The 21,350-nt window shown below is 42.6% G+C and overlaps 1 protein-coding gene across 2 annotated transcripts in view; it reads left to right on the top strand.

The window, feature by feature from the left end:
- Window positions 1–21,350, top strand: part of SAMD3 (sterile alpha motif domain containing 3) — a 37,576-nt gene that overhangs the window by 12,890 nt on the left and 3,336 nt on the right. The window contains exons 1-7 of one of the 2 annotated variants that reach the window (XM_080999691.1): window positions 13,511–13,578; window positions 13,785–13,893; window positions 14,679–14,859; window positions 16,583–16,681; window positions 17,198–17,383; window positions 18,115–18,199; window positions 20,763–20,927. In XM_080999691.1, the coding sequence (XP_080855817.1) occupies window positions 13,809–13,893; window positions 14,679–14,859; window positions 16,583–16,681; window positions 17,198–17,383; window positions 18,115–18,199; window positions 20,763–20,927 (801 nt within the window). In that variant the 5' untranslated portion in view covers window positions 13,511–13,578; window positions 13,785–13,808. Of the gene's footprint in view, window positions 1–13,510; window positions 13,579–13,784; window positions 13,894–14,678; window positions 14,860–16,582; window positions 16,682–17,197; window positions 17,384–18,114; window positions 18,200–20,762; window positions 20,928–21,350 lie in introns of those variants that run through there. The other variant, XM_080999690.1, reaches the window with a different exon arrangement.

Here is a 21,350-nt window from a genome sequence, read left to right as displayed (position 1 = left end):
GTGGAATTATGCCTCTATTGCAGGGTTTTTTTAGTTGTTTGTTACTTGCATCAGCATCATTTTCTTTGAGAGACTTAAGAAAGTTTAATTTTAAGGAGCATTTGACACAACTGGTGCTGCCAGTGCTGATGGAATACTTTGAAAAGGTTATCACGGTACTGCAGCAGATCTGAAGTCCCTCACAAAAGGATCTTTGGCTGCAGGCCAGTAGTGGATAGAGCAATGCACATTTGAATGCAGAAGAAGAAACAGTAAGCCAAATGTTGCTTATGTTATAGGAACTTGCGCTAGTCTGAACTTGAAATACTGTAGACATACTGAGCTGATTCTTAGTATTTCAATTTATTTACACCCTGCTTCTGGGAGATGATGAAAAGCTTGATTCCAGCATACAAATCCGAAAAATAATTTGCCAGAGATTTTTGCTTATGTCAGTGGCTCACTTCCATACAGTTCAGTCTTCAGTACACTAGGCCTGTATATTTTCTATGACAGCATTTTTTGTACTTTTTTTTTTAATTTGTAAATGTTGATATTTACTGCAAACCTTTTTCCCCCAGCAATTCTATTATTCTATTAGTCTGTTTATATGTCTAGCAAATGTAATGGTGGTGGACCAAGAGAAAAACCTGAAGGATGTTTGAAAAACTATTTCAAAGATGCGTAACCCAGATCTGGAGCAAGGAGTGCACACTTCCCTGTCCTTTTCAGAGAGCTTGTATCCCCAGAAAACTGTGTTCCACAGGTGCACCAACTCCTAGGGGCCGAGGCTGTTTCGCCACCCGCAATGTATTTTTTGAGGGGGCTGAGCCGAGCCCCCTCAGTACTCAGGAGGCCTTCAAGTCCATCCCCTGGTACCCTGTGGCATTGTGCGGCATCAGGGTGTCACATGGCATCACACATGTAACGTCGCGACATCGCATGGCTCCCTCACAGAGCATAGGCTCCCTCAATCCTGTTAAGAAGATGGCACCCCTGGTGTCCCACTAGTTATTTCCATTCCGCTAGGTTTCTGTTATGCCTTCTTCATCTAGGCTTGCCTCTATAACCATGCATTCCAGCCTACCTTTGTTGGCACTTGATGCCTGTCTCCAGACGTCTTTGGCACATGTGTTTTGCCCTATAATGTTTCATCTCTCTGAATTGCTCATGAACCCCAGCTGTCAGGCGTCAGAGGATCCAACCCCCATGGTAGTTTGCCAGGAATAGAGGCTTAGAAATGCAGCCTCTTGGAGTAATGGTGTTGCTCCGAGTAAATCTCCACACACACACCCCTTTTCTCCTACTTCCTCAATCGTCAACAGCACCACCCACCTTATAGTTGCTGCTTAGGGCCATCTGTCTCCAAGCCCTTTGCTCTCCTACTTTGAAGGCTTGCCGGGTTCTGGGAGATGGCGGGTTTGGAATGCTTTCTAGTGATAACGTGCCAGCCAGCTGCTCTGGCTCTGCCTCCTCCTCCTCCTCTCCCATTATTTCCCAACTTTCCCCTTGATCTACCTCTGAGCTATGACCTCCCTCAAACCCCTGTTGTAAATCTATACTGCCTTCTTCCTCTCTGGAAGGGTCAGGCTGGGGAGGCGGTCTCCACCATTCTTCCTCTGCCCAGTGCCTGACACCAGCACTCTTAGTACCTAGTTTTACCCTTCCCTCATTAAACAATCATGGACATTAGCACCCTCATCCTTGGAATATGATTTGTTTTGAACCAGTTGCTTCACAGCTCCTGTTCTCTCCCCCCCCCCCATCAATTTAAAAACTGCTCTGCCAGGTTTTTTTTAAATTTTAAGCACCAACAGTCTGGTTCTGCTCTGGTTCAAGTGGCTCCCCATCCCTTTTGTACAGGCCTGGCTTGTGACCAAACATTCTTCAGTGCCTAACAAAGCCAACCCCACCTTCTAACATAGATGTCTCATCCACACGTTGAAATTAAGCAACTGTGCTTTTCAAGCTGATCCTGCATGTGGAGCAGGTAGAATTTCAGAGAAAGCTACTTTGTAAAAGGCGAAAGATTTATACGATCTGAAGAGAAACCAGAGATAGCTACTTTGAAGTTTCTGGCTTTCAACCTCCTGCTAGGAACCTAAATCTCACTTCCACAACTGCACAGTTACATCTGCCCGTGTTGTTGGTGCCAATGTGCACTTCCAAAGAAGATGACTACACACCCCACTGGCCACAAGTTCTTGGCAGCTGAAAAGTGTCCTTATGCCCATAGCAATGTGCCATGGCCACAAGGCTGACCATGGCTGGCTGTGCCTGTCATCAGTGAGATGTGTGTGTGGTACACATACCATCGCAGTAACAGGCCTGCCCAGGGCAAGTCTTCAACACCATCTCATGTGTTTTCAGAGCAGGAGAGGTTTTTGTGTGTTCTCTTGAATGATCAATACCTAATGGTGCACCCCAAATAAGATATAAAAATAAAGCACAACTGAATCTGTATTTTGACAGGTGGAAAGAGTGATCCAAGCAGTCTCACCGCACCTTCCTCCAACCACATATATTCCAACCGCACATATTGGACTGTGTGCCCATGGCATGTTCCCAGACTGGGAGCAGGAGCTGGAAAATTTGGCTGTCAGTGGATGGAAAGCTTGTCTCCAGCATAATGTGGAAAGGGGCCATCTATTAGAGAAACTCTACGTGTGGGCAAAAGGGACAAAGCCAATCCTTATTTGTTACCAAGGATTTATGTGGGTGAGGGTGGTTAAAAATGTATCTTGGTGGGCTAAAAGATCAATTAAAAATTGTCAAACTTCATAAAACCCAGAACAAATGAGAACCCTAAAAGAAAACGAGCGTTTAAGCTATAAACAAGAAGTAATAGTAACACATTGTGTTGACTGAGGCTGTTGGTTTAATTATTTGCAGAAATAAATAAATGTTACAGCTGACAGAGAACAGAACAAACACATTTAGAGTGTGCAATTTTTGGATAGAATTAGTCTATCACAAAGTTTAAATAAGCAGCAATTGTTTTGTTTTCAGGAATTGCATTCTAATTGGCAGTCAGCTTAAATGGCAACACATCTTTTCTTGCCAGCTTTCCAAAAAACTGTGAGTCTTCTCCCCTTCCCACCAACCATCAGTACACAACACTAAAAATAAAATATAATTAAATAAAAATCCTTCAGGCATTCAAAATTAACTAATTCAAGGGAAGCAGAGCCGTGCACATTACCCCCACCCCTGATGTTCCCATCCTTTTACAAATGGGAGAGTCAGATCTTTGCACTCAACATGTGAAAGTCTGACAGGACATTCCAAGAGTGTTCAGTGGGGTGAGCTTAGGATCTTGCTTCAAACCTTTGCATGCCAGAAATGGAGTCAACGTGCACGGAGAAAATGCAGGGGGAGGCCTTGTGAGTGTCCCCCTCCCCTTCCCAGTTCAAGCTCTTAACGCCTTCCACAAAACGCATGAATAGGGCACACAGATCACAAAAGGGGTCAGCATGCATTCCTATGTACGCTTTTTTACAAAGATAAGACAGTCCCACTAAAATCAGAAGCAAGCTACCCCCCGCAGCTTACTCAGACGGTGAACATTGAACAGGGTCAGCTTGCTCTGGTTAGAACAGGTTGCCATTTATGTCCATTGGGGGCATCAGGGTCGCACAACAAGTTATGTGAAACATGATTTCCAAACAACCGCATGGGCTACTTTATTTTTTGAGAAAAGAAGTGACTGTGCAAGGCCCAGCGGCGTAGCGTGGGTCGTCAGCACCCGGTGCAAGGCAAGTAATTTGCGCCCCCTAACCCGGGGCAAGGCAAGTAATTTACGCCCCCTAACCCGGGGCAAGGCAAGTAATTTGCGCCCCCTAACCCCTAACCTGCCGCCGCTGCCAGCTTCTTCTTGCTGCTGCCTGGGCTGGTCTGGCGTGGTTCTCTCCCGCGCTCAGTGCTGCGCTGGGCGGCCGCTGCACTGTCCCTCCCCCAGATAGTCCCTCGCTCTCTCTCCGCACCGCACGCCTGGCACCCACCCCCTCCACAGTGGGCGGCGACCCAGCGGCTCGGATCGGATTCGCACAGCCAGCACTGCAGTGAGAGAGAGTGAGTGAGCCAGGTAGGGGCAGAGAGCTGCGAGTGCGAGTGCGCCCCCCCCAGATGTTGCGCCCGGTGCGGCCGGCACCCCCTGCACCCCCCACGCTACGCCACTGGCAAGGCCACACTGGAACTGCAGCATGCGGTGAGGAAGGTTTAACCCTTTCCCACCTAGCTAATTTGTCTGCTGGGGTGGGGAGGAAACCCCACCACACAGCAGCTGCTATTTGTTCCTATTGGCAGTGACTTGCTTGAATTTAAGCTCAGAGGATGTGACAGTAGAGACTAGATGTGCTTCTGTGGTGATCATGCCTCCCCTAGTCTATGAAATGCTTTGATGAAACATGAAAAGAGAATCTCACAAGCCGAAGGACTGAATGAGAGCTATACACTGGAAGTGAATCCAAAATAGTATTTTTAATTTTCCCCGTTTTAAAGGCACAGGAATGTAACACACTGATAATGTCAAATATAGATGGTTTTTGAAAGAATTATATGCTTGCTTAGGGGCAACGACACACATTCCACCTCTGGGCCTCTCAGAGTCTTGAAAAGAACCTGTTTCCCGGGGGGGGGGGGGAGAGGGTTAGCTTTTTAAAAGTAAATGTTTAGGATTTTTGAATGGAGAATTCTTCCACATCTTTTCGAATAATCAAGCTCTGCTTCTAGATTCTCACACCCAAATTTCCCCAGTGTGAAAAATCAATTAAAAATTAACAAGTTACCTCATTTATCTTACACTGCCTGTTGCAAAGTGGCAGTGCTGTGACTGCAGAAAATAAGCAGCGTGTATGGCAAAACCCGGGTGCTGACAGGGTGAGAGCAAAAGAGAAAGCAGCTACTTTTAGCACACATTTGACAGCCGAGGTGATGCAGGACTTCCAAGAATGATGGAGCCTGCAGGGGCAGGGGGGGTTAAGTGGGAAAGAGGCTTAAAAGTGAAGCAGTGTGGCAAAAACTGAGGAGTTGAGAGCTAATGTTTAATGGAATCCCTAATTTTCGCAACCCATTTTCCTGTCAGCTTTATATCATGTCCAGATTTGGCAATCTCTCTCTCTCTCACTCTCTCTGTCTCTCTCTGTCTCTCTGTCTCTCTTTCATTCTCTCTCACACAGAGACATATCTCTGAATGCTGGACGAGAGGTCCAAATGATATTTCTGATATCATTTGAACTGCTGTTCATCCATTTCGATTCTTTTGGGTTTAGCTTTGTTTAGGATAAATCAAACCAAAAAAGAGAACCTTTTCCCTGACTACTAAACAATAAATAACACACACACAAAAAATGTCAGGCAAGAAAGTGTACTGTCTTTTACAACTAATAAATAAGGCATACTTCACTCTTTCCCTTAAAAAGATTCTTGTAGCTTTAGGACCATCAGCCTTTAATATATTTATGTGTAAATCGCTTGGAAACAGTGGTTTAGAAGGGAATTACTAAAGTAACGACAAGCAAGTATCTTATTAAAAGAGTATATCACATCATAGTTGTACCTTACTTAGGGTAAATGCTACAAAGCAAACCATAAATTACCACTGTCTACAACCTGAGGGGGGAAAGTCAAAATTAGGACATACAAAGGCTTGTTTTCAAGGAGCTTCTCCTTCTTTGACCTAGCTTTGACTTATTATTCATTTATTTTATTTACATATTTGCATATTGCCTGTCATTTAGAAATTCCCAGGTGAATTACAAAAATTAATACAATAAAACCAACAAATGTGTGTGTGCTCTCTCTTACAGACAAAATTGTCCACTATCTTTGTCTAAAATCTTCACTGTCCAGGAAGGAAGTAGGACTTGGGCTTCCTAGCATTGAATTTTCTCTGCTGCTCTGCTTTAATCTATATTTTTAATTAAGTCATGCTTTCAAAGCCATTTTTTTACCTTTTTAATTTGAATATCTATATTGAATATCTATATATCTATATATATATATATTAAGCATCAGGGCTTCTTTTTCAGCCAGAACTTGCTGGAACCCAGTTCTGGCACCTCTCAGGTGGATGCTATTGTCATTACAGTGGTACCTCGGGTTACATACCCTTCAGGTTACATACGCTTCAGGTTACAGACTCCGCTAACCCAGAAATATTACCTCGGGTTAAGAACTTTGCTTCAGGATGAGAACAGAAATCGTGCTCCAGCAGCGCAGCAGCAGCAGGAGGCCCCATTAGCTAAAGTGGTGCTTCAGGTTAAGAACAGCTTCAGGTTAAGTACGGACCTCCGGAACGAATTAAGTACTTAACCTGAGGTACCACTGTATAAGAGATCAAGGGAAGCGTTCATGGTGAGTTCCAGCACCTCTTTTTCTAGAAAAATAGCACTGGCAAGCATTATTTAATTTAATAATTTAATTTTATAATTATTATATAATATTGATTCCTTATTATTTTTACTGTTAAAATCATTAATCATTTCTTAGTGAGAATTAAACAAACTAACACTGTGTTTTTCTGTAAAACAGAAGAGAAAGAAATGTCAGCATAAGACAATTGACTTTAATTGGAGCTGGGTGGTGGGGCATAGCTAAAAGTAGTGGTTACAGGTCCTCCATGGGGGAGATACTGACTACTAGGGAAAGAATCTGGGTGTTTCCATGTCATAATGAAAAGAATCAGCCTAGCTTTTCAGGAGATCATCATTGCGTTAAAAGGCCACAGTTGCTAATGCTGACCTATTCTTTTATTGACTGAAGGCTGGTAATTTATTCTGGTCTATAAAATACCCAAGAGCCTTTATTCAAAGCCCTCAGTAGCTTACTATAATCGGTTTCCTTTCTCTGTCCTGCAACTGACCATGATTAATGGTGTAATTAAAGCAACTGGTGATAACAGAGTGTGATCGCTTGGCCCGACTTTCCAACCCTACCTCATAAATGTTGATCTTATCTCAAGTTACGGCATCTTAAGGGACCACTTTCAGCTGCGATGTCCCGGAGGTTTGTGCTCCTGGAGGGGGACCCTAAAGAAGGCCTCTCACTTTCCAGCAAGCCCAGTGGCCTCGCCACATACAGGAAATCCAAGGCTTCTTTAGCAAGCTTATAATCTTATATAAGGGGCTGCTGGCATCACACCCATCCTCTCCTGATTTGGGAGCTAGGATTAGCATGGCACAGCTACTCTTGAGTTGAGTTGGGAAGCTCTGGCATAGTAAAAAGATAGGTGCTTTCCCTGTGCTAGGGCTTGCACAAGGAGACCTGGAGACCCAATTTTAAAAGAATGCAAGACTGTTGAACTTGTTACCGAACCCTAAAACGTTGGGTATTCTTTATTCTTCTTTTTGAAATATTTTTTATTTGATTTTACAAGTATATAACAATACAACCATTCACATTTACAGATTCCTCCGAATCTCTGGACTTCAAAGCTCCCCTCCATGGGCCGTATTATTAAACCTTTTCTACTGCAACTTTTCCAATAATCTATATTTTATATACAGTAACATCATTGTCTCCATAGTACTTGCTGCATTACAAGTGTTATTGCAATCCTGCTAATGTTTCCAGAATGTTGGGTTTTCTAGCTTTACTGTGTCTGAACAATTTGGAAGAGGCTGCTTTAAAGAAATGTGTAATTATATTTCTGGAAAGGTTTTGCCTCTTTAGCTGAGTTTAAGGAAATAAACCCTTATAGCTCATGAAAAATAAATGTGTTGCCAACACTCAGGGCACAACAGAATAGAAAGCCCATTATGAGTGTGAAATCATGTTAAGTATTAATTCTGGATAGGAGGGTGACAGGTTTTGGTCTGGACTGCTCTCCCTGCTAGGAAAATTATTCTGGCTCCTAATAGCATCTCCCTGAAATCACAGACACCTTTGAATCATTCTGGCTGATCTATAAGAAGAAAAGAAATCTCTTCACGTTTTTATTTTTTGGCTTGGCTTTTATGCTGTCTTATCTTTCTACATCATCTTATTTGCATAGCAAAAACACACTGAAGGAAATCAGCACCGAGTGTTAACTTCCCTTGAACTCTTTTAAAAGGAGCTGCTAATGTGAAAAATCACAACTTTAAATAAATTTACACCCAGAGCTGAAACACTTATTTGAAGTCATCCAGGTTCTATTATTCACATCCAATGTGCAGTACTTTGTTAGTGGTTGCAGATTAATGCTCTGGAAGAATAATATACTAAATGCCCAACCTAGGTTCCAAGTTGAATTTTTCATATATAGATTCCAACCTTTATCCCTTTCTTAAATAAATTTGAATAAAAGCCACTTGAGATTAAAGCCTCAGTTTTAACAATTGTTAAATTGCTCTATTCAATGATACAGATTATGACTGGATCTGGGTCTACCAACAGAATGAGACAGCAGAAACTGAATGAGACAGTAAAAATAATAATTTATTTTTATACCCTGCCCATCTGACTGGGTTTCCCAACAGGAAAATAATAATAATAATAATAATAATAATAATAATAATAATAATAGTAATGCGACAAAACATCATACATTAAAATCTTCCCTAAACAGGGCTGCCATCTAAAAGTCAGATACAGTAGTGGTTTATTTCCTTGACCTGGGAGGGTGTTTCATTGATGGGAGGGCATTCCAGAGGGCGGGTGCATATACTAGGGTATGGTGTACATCTAAATTTAATAAATAAAAAGGAAAAGAAATTATTTATTTGATTACTAAAAGGAAAGGAAAGTGTGAATGTAATATTGAAAAAAGAAGCCAAGAACTTATAAATCCCAGTAAAGACTGGAGGTATGATCTGTCAAGCCAAAACTAAGCATTTTGAACAATTACTCCATGGAAATAATAAAACTCACTGGGTGGTATTCAACTAAGCTTTACTCAGAGCAGACCCAATGAAATTAATTGGGTTAATTTAGCTGCTGTCGTCTAAACTACTGAGCCTCTGGGGCTTGCCGATCAGAAGGTTGGGAGTTCGAATCTACTCGACAGTGGTGAGCTCCCATCGCTCTGTTCCAGCTTCTGCCAACCTAGCAGTTTGAAAGCATATCAGTGCAAGAGGATTAATAGGTACTGCTGTGGCAGGAAGGTAAGCAGTATTTCTGTGCCCTATGGCTTCCTTCACAGTGTCCCATTGCGGCAGAAGCAGTTTAGTCATGCTGGCCACATGACCCGGAAAGCTGTCTGTGGACAAATGCCGGCTCCCATGGCCTGAAGCGAGGTGAGCATCGCACTCCATAGTCGTCTTTGACTGGACTTAACTGTCCAGGGGTCCTTTAACTTTACCTTTTACCTATTCATTAATGAATCTAATTTGAGTAAAACTGAGTTGAATGCTACCCATTGTTCATTTAGTTATTTGTTAGGGAAGGAATTCAACATCACAGTTAAACAAACGTTCTGCCAGCAGAAGCATTTCCTCTTGCCCAACGGAACAACGTCTCCTGTCCTTCCCCATGTGCTGCTCTTGGGGTCCTACCAATGCCCCCACCCCTACAGATCTGAGGGGGGAGGGTCCCAGGGCGGGGTGCAGCAATAAAATATACAAATATATTAACCATTACATTGAAATCAATGTAAAAGTTTTTCATTTGAGGGGGTAGCTTGTACCCAGAGCACAAAGAATTTGGCACAGGTATTGCTGCTGCTGCTCCCAGTGAAAATCACCCCCACTTCCCAGCTGTTATTTTGTTACTTGGATGGAAAACGTCCATTGGGACAGTGTTATACGAAATACCATCTAGCCTAGTGAAAAGAAGACAGACCCCCTCCCAATAAATGTGAACCATAGCTAGGCTAGCATTTCCTTCTGGCAGTGTGGGACACACATAGTACTGGGCCTTAGTTTATTCCTCTGTGGCCCAATCCCCTAGCTGCATATGGGGCGAATGGTGGTGCATTTATGCTTCTGAGTGGGCAGGTAGCATGGCATGGTCAAGATGTCACCCCATTCTAGTGGTGGTGTAGTAGACATCATTCAAATAGTACATAGACTTATTTCTGCAGTTGTATTTAGTGTGCTTCGTCCACTTCACTTGATATAACCTGGTGACTAAAGCTCTCCTTTTACAATGGCAAACTTATAGCATTGTTCTCTTTTTGTCTAGTTTTTAACTTGGAATTCTTTTTAACTTGGAATATGAATTATCTGTCCAGTAAAATGTATTCTGTGCTGAATTCCATTTCATCGTTGAGGAGTTTGCTCATCTCATCCTAGCCTTCTCAAGGAAACAAGAAGTGTGACAGGAAGGTGTGATCTTTTTAATTTACACCAGAGTTCTCAGCAAATAATGATTTTTCACACCCTGTTATTGCTCCTTAGACTGGGGGGGGGGGGGGAGCTCCATGGCTACTAAATGAAGCCAACTGCTATAATTCTTGAAATAATTTTAAATGTATTATGCTATAGGAGAACTAGAAAAAATGCCAGAGGGCAAAATGCAGAGAAAATAAGCTTTATACTAGATAAGAATTTGGGGATAGGAACCAGCTCAGTTATGCTTTCTATTCAGAATGCAAAATGTTTTTGCAACTTTGTGTTGCATTATTTATTCTTCTTTTTAAAGGATATAAGAAGTAATCAGATTAGAAAAGGCTGCCGTACCCTCTTCACAACAGGATGCCTACACTCTGTTTTATTTTGATGCACCAAGCTCACCTATAGCCACACTGAGAAGGTTTGGATGTAATGTTAACCATAATGTTGCACTACATGAGTGATCCTGGGGTGGGCCTCAAACTTGTGAGCTTTAGCATCCCTGTGATGTGAAGATTGGAAGCATCCACTTCCTGGTTTAAAATAAGCAGAGTTTTGGGTTGGTGGAAGAGGAGTTTAAGAAAGAAAATAAAATGTAAGCCTTGGAATTCATTTATGAATACAGTGGTACCTCGGGTTACATACGCTTCAGGTTACAGACTCCGCTAACCCAGAAATAGTACCTCGGGTTAAGAACTTTGCTTCAGGATGAGAACAGAAATTGTGCAGTGGCAGCAGCAGGAGGCCCCATTAGCTAAAGTGGTGCTTCAAGTTAAGAACAGTTTCAGGTTAAGAACAGACCTCTGGAATGAATTAAGTACGTAACCAGAGGTACCACTGTAGTATTATTATAACAGCATATTGCTATGAATAGATATTAGTTAAAATTAAACCCATGATGATTGTAAAGGTGGATTCAGGGCCAGCTTAAGACACTTTGAACCAGAAAATGGTGTGCCCCTTGAGAAACTTGGGAATTGTAGTTTGTTAAAGGTGCTGGGTTAGAGCATGGAAAGGGAATATCAAGCTCAGGGACAAAATGCAGTTCTTCAGGCCTCTCTGTCAGGGCTCAGGCCACCCCATCTCCAGTTCTGCTTTGCACCATCCTTGTGTGTTTTTGACTGACTGTAACGTGTCTTTGGATGGAGAGGAGAGATAGCAATGGTGGAAGAATACTAATCTCACCTCCCTGTCCTGCCCCCCATCCCAAATGCCCCCTCTTTCCATTCCATATTAGACCGACCTCTCTCACCTCTGCACCAAGGCCTACTTAGCTGGAGACTGAAGCTACTCTCTTGCAAAGCCGGGATTCTGCCCATTAGGAGGCAGCTGCGTATGCAGCCTGGTACTTGAACAGGGCTCTGTGGGGTTGTGGTTTGATAGAGGTGCAAAAAGGAAGGGACAGGAAGAGGTCAGGGAATGGGAAGGCAAAATGCTGTGGTAAAAGCAAGGGGGTTGAAATGGAGAAGGAAAACAGTGGTGGAGGGAGGAGAGGAAAAGCAGCGGGGAAACCCAATAATGCTTTTCCTCTCCATCACCGCCTCTCCATTTTTCTTCTCCATTTTGTTGCCTTGCTGGAGTGCTTAGAGGAGAACAACCAGGAACTTAGAAAGCTCCTTAGTACCATATTGTACTAAGTTAGAGCTCAGTATTGTCTACTCCAGGAATAGGGGATCTTTTTTAGCCCAAGAGCTGCAATTCCTCATAAACAAACTTCCAGCACTAGAGGCAAACATGGGTGTGGCAATGGATGTGACTCTTACCTTTGTACTGTGGTCTACCTTCTAGCCATGCAAAATCCAGGTGTTTTACATAGCCTGGGATAGTCCTGAGAGCCAGAGAGATAAGCCTGGAGGTGCTTTTGACCCTGTGCCTGATGTTCTCCAGCTGGCAGTGGCTCTCCATCTTTCACACAGGAGTCTTTCCTAACCAGGGATTGAACCTGGGGCCTTCTGCTATACCACTGAGCCATGGCCCTTTTCTTGTGGTCATGGGTTTGAAAATCATATGAAATGGCTGAAAGCATATGGCTAGCCCAGCAAAGAGAAAATCAATGGGAGACATGAATGCTGCCTCCAAATATCTAATGGGCTGCCACAGAAAAGATGGAACAGGGACTGGCTTAGATGAATTCCACAGTCCTCTTCTGAATCCATGGTTCTGGGTTAATTGTATTTGACAGATAAGTCTGAATCATGGAATTGCTACTGCTTGATTCAAGGATTTTAAATCTGTGCTAAACACAGAACTTTCAAAAACCTGTCTCATGAAAGGAAGTGGGCATTTCCATTCAGAGAGACCTCAGGAAACTGGAAGGGAAGAAGGAAGAGAACCCCTTAGGGCCAGGTTAGTTCACCCTCTCCACAAAAGCACTGAAATGTGGATCCCTGTGCGACCTCAAGGCAGGGGTGCCAACTTGAATAAAATATTTAGGGGGGCAGGTAAGGCCTGCTCCACATCATCAATCACAAGACACAGCACACACACACACACCATTTGAATGGCAAGGCCCATCAATATTTAGGGGGGGGGCAGCCTCCTCAAGTATTTTATTGGGGGGCAAAGGGACCTTGGCTCCTATGCCTCAAGGACAGAGAATGTCATGATAGAGCCAGTGTGGTGTAGTGGTTAAGAGCGGTAGACTCATAATCTGGGGAACCGGGTTCTCGTCTCCGCTCCTCCACATGGAGCTGCTGGGTGAGGGTGACCTTGGGCCAGTCACACTTCTTTGAAGTTTCTCAGCCCCACTCACCTCACAGAGTGTTTGTTGTCGGAGGGAAAGGGAAAGGAGAATGTTAGCCGCTTTGAGACTCCTTCGGGTAGTGATAAAGCGGGATATCAAATACAAACTCCTCCTCCTCCTCCTCCTCCTCCTCTTCTTCTTCTTCTTCTACTGCTCAGTCGGACCAGACCCTTTGAAAATCTACCTGCAAACACATCAGTTTCTTGCGTTTCCTAGAAATAGCTTGAATTATAAGGTGTTAGTGAAGGTGACTTCACAAAACTGGCTTGCGATTCTGTGCATTTTCTACCTTTGTTCATATTGTTCCCATTGGTGTACGTGTTCACTTGACTAGTTTCTCAATGGAGCAGTGTGGGTTAATGCATTCAGTTTGCTCTAAATGTGTATGCGAGAGGCTAATATGTAGTTTTCTCCCCCATCCCAGCTTTCTGTAAAAAAATGTCAGCCATTTCCTGATGAGCATAGTGGTGGTGAATTTCACACCTTTCTCGTATCTGTGTGGAAACTTGGGTGTTAATGGTGTGGGATGAGGGTGTGTTCAGTATTATAAAGAATGAAGCTGCTTGTTCGGAACAGAGGAAAGCAAGACTGGGATTCTAAGACCAGGTGTAACAGGAATCATAAAACTGCCTCCTTACACCAGGCATGAATATATAGTGTGCAAAATATGGGAACAAATTATTATCAGCCTGGAACTATGTGTACCTATTTTGCAAAATAGCAGGTTTTGGGGGTAGGGGAGAACTGAACATTGACTCAAAGATTTAAAATAGAATCATCTTCTTGTTCTTGTTTTTCCAAACTCTGTACAGTAGTGGAATTTCCCATCACAACAAATGGAGATGGAAAGTTGGTCAGTTGATCAAGTCTGCAACTGGTTGCTACTGAAAAACTTAGGAGACCTGGTTCCTAAATTTCGTGGTAAGACTGTTCTTTGTGTATCACTCTATGTGTCAAATATCTGTGTAATTTACAGAGATTTATTAAATCAAATGAGGTTTCCATTGATGTTTCTAAGTATTTGTTGCAGGGAGTGGGGGAGAAATGCAGAATAAATTGTTGGATACTAAATCCTTAAAAGCTTTATGTGCATTCTGGTAGCATGTTTCTATGTGAAATTAATTGTTTTGATAATGTTTGCTTCCTAGTTACATAATAATATAGCAATGCAGTTTGTAAGTTTTTAACCAGGGAAAAGCTTTCATTAATTTCCAGATCAGGATTGTGAGATAAGCACAGAACTAAATATGCACCAGGTCTCAGCACTAAAATAAACATGCTTATCCTCAGAACATTTTGAAGCAATCAAAACAGCACAGTGGATGTGGAGAGTACCTTTTAACCCCCATTAGGCAACCACAACCTATTGGCTGGGGCTGAAGGTAGGGAGAAAAGTTCTTAGGATAGAAGACTTCAGCCGGACTCCTGCCTCAGTGCCTCCCTCTGTAGCAATTCAGCACCCAGCACAAAGCTAAACCCACAAAGCTAATATTGTGCCTAAGAACATCTGTACTCAAACTCAATTGAAAATGGATAGTGTGCAATATAGATTGATTGCTTGTTACAGTTTATATAGAACTTTTCCTTCCAATGTGCAAAAAAAGAAAGACTGTTATTCTTTTGGTATGACCAATTGCCTTTGAAACATCTGCCTGCTTGCAGCCAGAGGCAATCCATGTGTAATGATTCTTTGGCTCTTCTTTTAGAGGAAGAAGTGGGTGGCGCTGCTCTGTTGGCTCTTAACGACAGGATGGTCCAGCAGCTGGTCAAGAAAATTGGGCACCAGGCAGTGTTAATGGATCTGATTAAAAAATGCAAGCAGCAGACAGAAGGACCAGTTTTTACCTGCAAAGAGCCCTTCTCTGAGTCACCAGGAGAATTCAGTGGGTAAGGCTCTGCAAAGAAAAATAAAGGAAGAAACAAAAGCATCCCACTTATATTCCAGTCAGAGTGGTTCTCTGTTTTAATGCTAATGCTCATTAATTTTTACAGTCACTGAATTTTGCTACTACAGTAATGTGAATTTGGAAGCTCAGCAGAATATGGCAATGAATGTTTATTGCTTGTTACCCCTGAATATGGAAAAATAACAGTCTGTCCTGTTTTTCTAAGGCACTGTTGTAATATTCAGCTCGAACTAGTTTTGTGCCTCGTTTCTAAAAAGAAAGGTGCTTGGGCTTTCAAGCCTGCTTGAAAATTGCACCCAGAGGCAGAACGAGCAAATCTTTCCACTTGTAAAGGTTTATCCTTAATCTATAGTTCAACTTTTATCTATAGATCAGGAATAATAATGTTACAGTTCCCCATTTTGCTCTGGCAGTGAGAACTGCCAGGGGCACAGTGTGTAACCAAGCTTTATTTTCTTTCCAACAAGGTAAACCGAGGATTATTGGCATTTTGTCATAGTTGCATTTTATTTACAAATAAACAGGTTAAACAGAGGTGGTGGCACAGCTTAAACACTCCAAATGACAGCCCCCACACCAGATCTTCAGAGAGATAACCACCCCTCTAAAATGGTGCTAGTTTATGGAGTCCAAAATCTCAGTATTTCTGTGCCTTTTGGACTCTGGCCCAAGCTAAAACCCTTATTATTATTTTTAACACACAAACACCTTGCCCCTCCCCCCTCATGGTGGGAGAATCCAAATGAGTCACCTCTTCTGACCATTGCCCAGTATTTTTAGCTTCTATGGAGGCATGACCCCAGAACCTCATGGTCTACCAGTGCTCCTTCCAATGTCACCCATGCTTTAGAGAATATAAAGGGGGCGCTTTAAAGGAGATTCAGGATCAGATATGAGCTCAGGAGCACCCAAAATGATAACCCTAGTCACCAAAATCAGATCAGAAAGCTACAACAATATATTTGCTAAAGGTGGAGAACCACAACGCTATAATAGCTTAACTTGTAAGGAAAATGATATTCACCATTTTGTTCTCAAAGGAAGAAAGGGACAAGTCTCCCAGTTCTCTTGAACTACATCCACTAAAGCAGAGTAGCATCCATGAAGCAGTTGACATAAGTTGAGATGACCAACTTATATGTCTGTAGGTTCTCCAAGGGCCAGATATATATTTTTCCAACTGACATATGGGCTGAATACACACTACACCTTTAAAGCACATTTCCCCCCTCAAATAATTCTGCGCACTGTAGTTTGCCCCTCACAAAGTTACGATTCCCAGCAACCTTCAGCAAACTACAGTGTCCATAATTATTTGAGGGGGAGGGAGGTTATTTAAAAAGATTGTACACAGCAATAAACTATATATAAAATCCACTGTGGATCTCTCTTTTTCACAACTTGATCATATTTGTTTATTTTTCTTGCAAGTGAATTAGTAGGCAGGCTTTGTACCAGACTGTGATTAAAATATGGTAGAGTCACAGGGGCCAGACAAAATTGTTTGGGGGACTGGCTGAACGCAGCCTGGCCATCCATCCTTCCAAATTCCACATAGCCCTCATTCAGGCAGGAATATAAAGAGAAGAGTTAAAAGGAGATTTAAGGGATTTAAAAAGTAGACCCTTATACTTGGATCAAGAAGGGAATTGCTATCTGTTGTGGGTGATAATCAACTGGGCAACATGTTTCCTTCCTTATAGAACCCATGGCATTCAGCTAACCGTTGGACAGGCGAATTGTTTCTCTCCTAATGAAAGCCGTGATGATGGATCCATTGATCAAAGAGTTCTCAAACAAAAGTGAGATTTGGTTATCCTTCTAATTCCAAAGATATAGCTATCTTCATATAGAACTTCCTAAACTACGAAGATATATTGACAATAACAAAGGATTACAATATCATATGCTTGCATTAGTTTTTTTAAGTCTTACACAAAGATGGTATGATTCTCGGAGGAACAAATTATTTGGATGCAGATAACTACTGTGGGGAGGGGAGGAGAGACAGGGAGAGATAAGGATGGACTGGGGGTTCTAAAGCAAAATAAACTAAAGCACGTTTTCTAAAAAATAATGTAAAGAAAAATATAATTTGGATCATATCATAATTTGTAATGCATTAAAAAATATAATAGATTATGTGGAAATAACACTAGGGGTAGCCCATGTTCCTGGAGTGTAAAGCATAGTAAATATATTATAACAAGAGGATGGCTTGTCTTTCACTGATAATAAATCAATTGAAGGAGCTAGCACAATGAAGTATGTGAGAATTTAAAGTGCTAATGAATGGTCATTTTTGCTTCCTTTGTCAGGAAAAACATGAGGCATGTTTTAGCAAGATGCAAAGCATTGCAATGGACAAATTCATATATTCTGCCTGAGTTCCCTTATGATGTCAAATGCATATTAGCAGAAAGAAAATGCCCTGACCACAGTGTGAGAATAAGGATAATTGAATTCTTACAAGCTGACATGACAAAGTATCTTGAAGGATCACTGTAAGTAAGGCAGTCTTCAGCATTCTGCCTCATGGGAGCAATATGGCATGGGGTGAATTTCCATAAGGATGATAAATTGATCTCTGCATGCTGTGAACTTTGATTTGAAGAGTGCGTAGGTAGAAAGGCAGAATGAATATATTTGTGGCTGCCCATAACTTGTATGAGTGTTGGGAGGCCTGGAGGGTAGCCAGAGCCCAGTTACGTCTACTCTCTTGCTACCTAGTCACTTAATAAACCCTGCAGACAGTGGTCCATGGTCTTGTTTGGACCAATGAACTGTCTTCCGAGCTGTCATCTCTGAGTGCTTGTCACCAAACCACAGGTAGCTTGGTAAAGAAGCAGGAATGTCTCACTTACGTGCAGGGGTGCAATCTCGCCCTCAGGATTGTGAGTGCCCGCCACCTCAATGCAGACGTGCAACATCTCACACACAGATGTAGGAGCCCAACCACAGATATCCACTGCACAAGTGCTTCCATGGTGCTAAAAAAGAAATCAAATCTCCTTCCATGTTAGGCACCCTCGGCACAGGGTTTTGCAGCCTGATATGGTGGCAGCAGTGATAGGAATGACTGGGCCAGTGTGTGAGTAGAGATTGCCAAGAGTGTACTTTTTATTTTGTATGATAGAGGCAGGCATTAATGTAAAAGGAGCTGAAGATTTTCCAGTTGAAGCAGCAGGGCACTTTAAATAATAATATTTGTATGCATTTTATATTGCGTGGGCAGATATCCAACCACTCAGCAATATAATGATGTTGTCAATGAATTGCTCCAGGCATACCCTTTTCTTGATGAGGATGGGAATGGCTTTGTAAGTACCCAAACAAATGCAATTCTGTACTGTTGTTTTTCTTGAATTAAACATGCAATTGCTTTTCTTTGATTATATACATTTCTATTGGGGTTTAGGCCTGCTTATGTCAGGGAAACAGCCCTGTTTGCCAGGTATGATGACTTCTGCCTGGAGACAGACAAGGGTAATGGGATGCTGTGGATTCTCCTTGATCTCTCAGCAGCTTTCTATACCCTCCACCATTAGTATCCTGCTGGAGCAGCTGTTTGAATTGGGACTGGGCTTTCCAGTGGTTATAGTCTTATTTGAGAGAGTGGTGCTTAGGGGATGCTGCTGGACCCTGTGGAGCCTTCAATACTTCATTCCACAGAGGTTGATCTTACACTCCATGCAGGGCTTTCTGGAGATTTGCCGTGTGTTGTCCTCAGTATGTTAGCAAAGACTTCATAGATGAGTGTTGTGTTCCTTAGGAGAATACTATCTATCCCCAGGTCGTGGTCCAAAGGTGTGATTTGTATAAGCTTACCAAGGTTCCTGTCTCCACAGAAGAAACCTTGTGTTGCAAGGCCCCAGGGCCCAAAGTTCCCCTTGGATAATAAACACACAGACACAAATATGTTGAGTTAATGGGATAAATAAGGCCACAACTTTATTGGTTACAGATGTGAGCGGTATTGGGTGAAACCGACTATATCATGACTCCTGCACGCCTGCAGGAAGTCTTTTAAGGGTCAACCACTGATAGGCGATGCCCTATGTTATACATCAATTAAGAGCACCCCCAAGGTCCCCGGTGGGGTTGTGGCATGGCCCTAACCCATGCCCAGGCTTTGGACAGGATCCACACACACCCGGATCCCTTTAACAGGATACCCTTAACTTGGAGGGGCAGGCAGAGGCAACAACCTTCCGTCCCATGAACCAGGCTTACTCAATGGCTAACCGCCTAACCTTACAAAGTTGTCACGATTGCTACAAGATAGGCGAAAACCAAATGGCTTGTACCAATTTGCCAAGTGGAAAAAATTCCTACCTGGCCCCAAGAATAAGGCAACCAACATTAGTCCATAGTAAAGCCAAAGTCAAGCAACATATAAAAAGAGGGCGGATGGGCTGGGTGATTCGACAGAGGAGGCAAAAGGAGGCCATCCACCAGCCACGCCACAATTTAAACCACAGCATCCGCACACCCCGGCTAACCAGATTGGTCAGCTGGGGGGCGTGATGCAGCTGAGAGTCCCGATGATGCGGGTGGCATCACTCCGCCCCCTGCCAGGTCCCAGTGAGGTCCCAGATACCCGCCCACAACTCCACCCTCTGGGGAAGGGGAGCGGTCTTACAAGTACAGGCCCCTTTCAGAGTGCCACTTGACATGAGTTGGATGGGTTAAGGAGCCAGAGCTAGCTGGTGGGTTCTGAAATGTCTCTTCACTGATACTGAACAACTGAAGAGGGTTTGTGAGAGTTAAATATAAAGAACAACACTGAGACGGGAGTGCATGATATTTTCAAACTTATGAAATGTTGGTCTTGGCAAGTGGACACCTGTGGCTTTCTGTTTTGACCTTTATCGTACTCTTGCAGGCATTTCCATTCCTTTGAATTCAGTTTTTGGATGCTTATTACTTCATAGGTCGACTGGGCTAAGGTGATAATCTCATAGCAACTAGGAAATGTCAATCTGGATAGTATCCTCCATATATTATGAAGGATAAAGCTATCAATGGCTGCAAGCCACAATGGCTATGTGCTGCCATCACAGTCAGAAACCGTTTCCTACTGACTACCAGTTCACAAGAGGGAGGGGAACACTGTTGCCAACATATCTCATTTGTAGGATTCTCATCGGCATCTTTTTGTAAACCACTTTCAGGTTTTGTTTTGCTTTCTTTACAATCAAGCAGTATATAAATGTTATGAAATAAGAAACAAACAAACAAACAACAAACAAGTCTGGTTGGCCACTGTGTGGTGGTTGAATTAGATGGACCTGTGGCCTGAAACAGCAGGCGCTATTCTTATATTATTATCCCATGACACTAAGATGCTGAGAGCTATATGAGAAACGGTGGGTTATCAATAAGTTGGTTTACACTCTGATTTTCGATTAATATTCTGTTACTCAGCCAGAACACGTAGAACAGTGTTCTTAAACAGAATTTTAATGTACAGTAAGTTCACACACGCCTGTTTGTTTCTCAGTGACTGAAACTTCAAGCGATTACGTGGATGTGTGAAAACAACACCCCTGCGTTTTGATTTACCAACTATGCTGTTTGCTACACTGTTAAAAGCAGACAGCCATTGTCTTGCATTTACAATGTTATCATTTGTCAAACTACTTTTAAGCAAAGCTATTGCCTTCTGCCTTTCAAAGCTAGTTACTCTGTTTCCTCAATAGGGATGGGATGCAATTAGCTTCTGCAAAGTATACAGTAGTTGCATTTTCTTTAAAAAAAATCTGCTGGAAATGATATTCTAAAGGTTCTTTTTCTTTTAGCAATTTAGGAACAGTAGATAACTTGCGCTGAAAGAATAGATAAGGCTCCTGGAAGACACTAACAACTTTTTTAAATATGCAGTTTCTATGGAAACGAGCCCTTAAAGACCGTTTCAAGTATGTGCGGAGACCGATAGATGATGATGAACAGGTAGTGAGAAATAAATGCAAGTTTGGACACAGGCGAGGGCAGACCAGAAAATCTTCTGAAACCAGGTGTGAGAAGGTCCAAGGAGTGCAAACAAAAGTAAGTATAGTGGTACCTCGGGTTACATACGCTTCAGGTTACGTACGCTTCAGGTTACAGACTCCGCTAACCCAGAAATAGTGCTTCAGGTTAAGAACTTTGCTTCAGGATGAAAACAGAAATCGTGCTCCGGTGGCGTGGCAGCAGCGGGAGGCCCCATTAGCTAAAGTGGTGCTTCAGGTTAAGAACAGTTTCAGGTTAAGTACGGACCTCCGGAACGAATTAAGTACTTAACCCGAGGTACCACTGTATTCAGATTCTGTGGATGGAATAGCAAGAGGATATGAATATGAGCTTTGCCTGCTCTTTCCAGCTACTCCTGAAAGAGGAAAATAGGAAGGTGTGCAAAAATTGAGCATTCCTTATATGGCTTCTTTCCAACCATTTTGATTCTTGAAGAATATGAGTGCCATATTTCCATTA

This window comes from Podarcis pityusensis (genome assembly GCF_964106645.2).
Source record: "Podarcis pityusensis genome assembly, chromosome: 3".
NCBI classification, from domain to species: domain Eukaryota; kingdom Metazoa; phylum Chordata; class Lepidosauria; order Squamata; family Lacertidae; genus Podarcis; species Podarcis pityusensis.
Note: the sequence above shows the minus strand (reverse complement) of the source record. Positions and strands in the feature narration are given on the sequence as shown.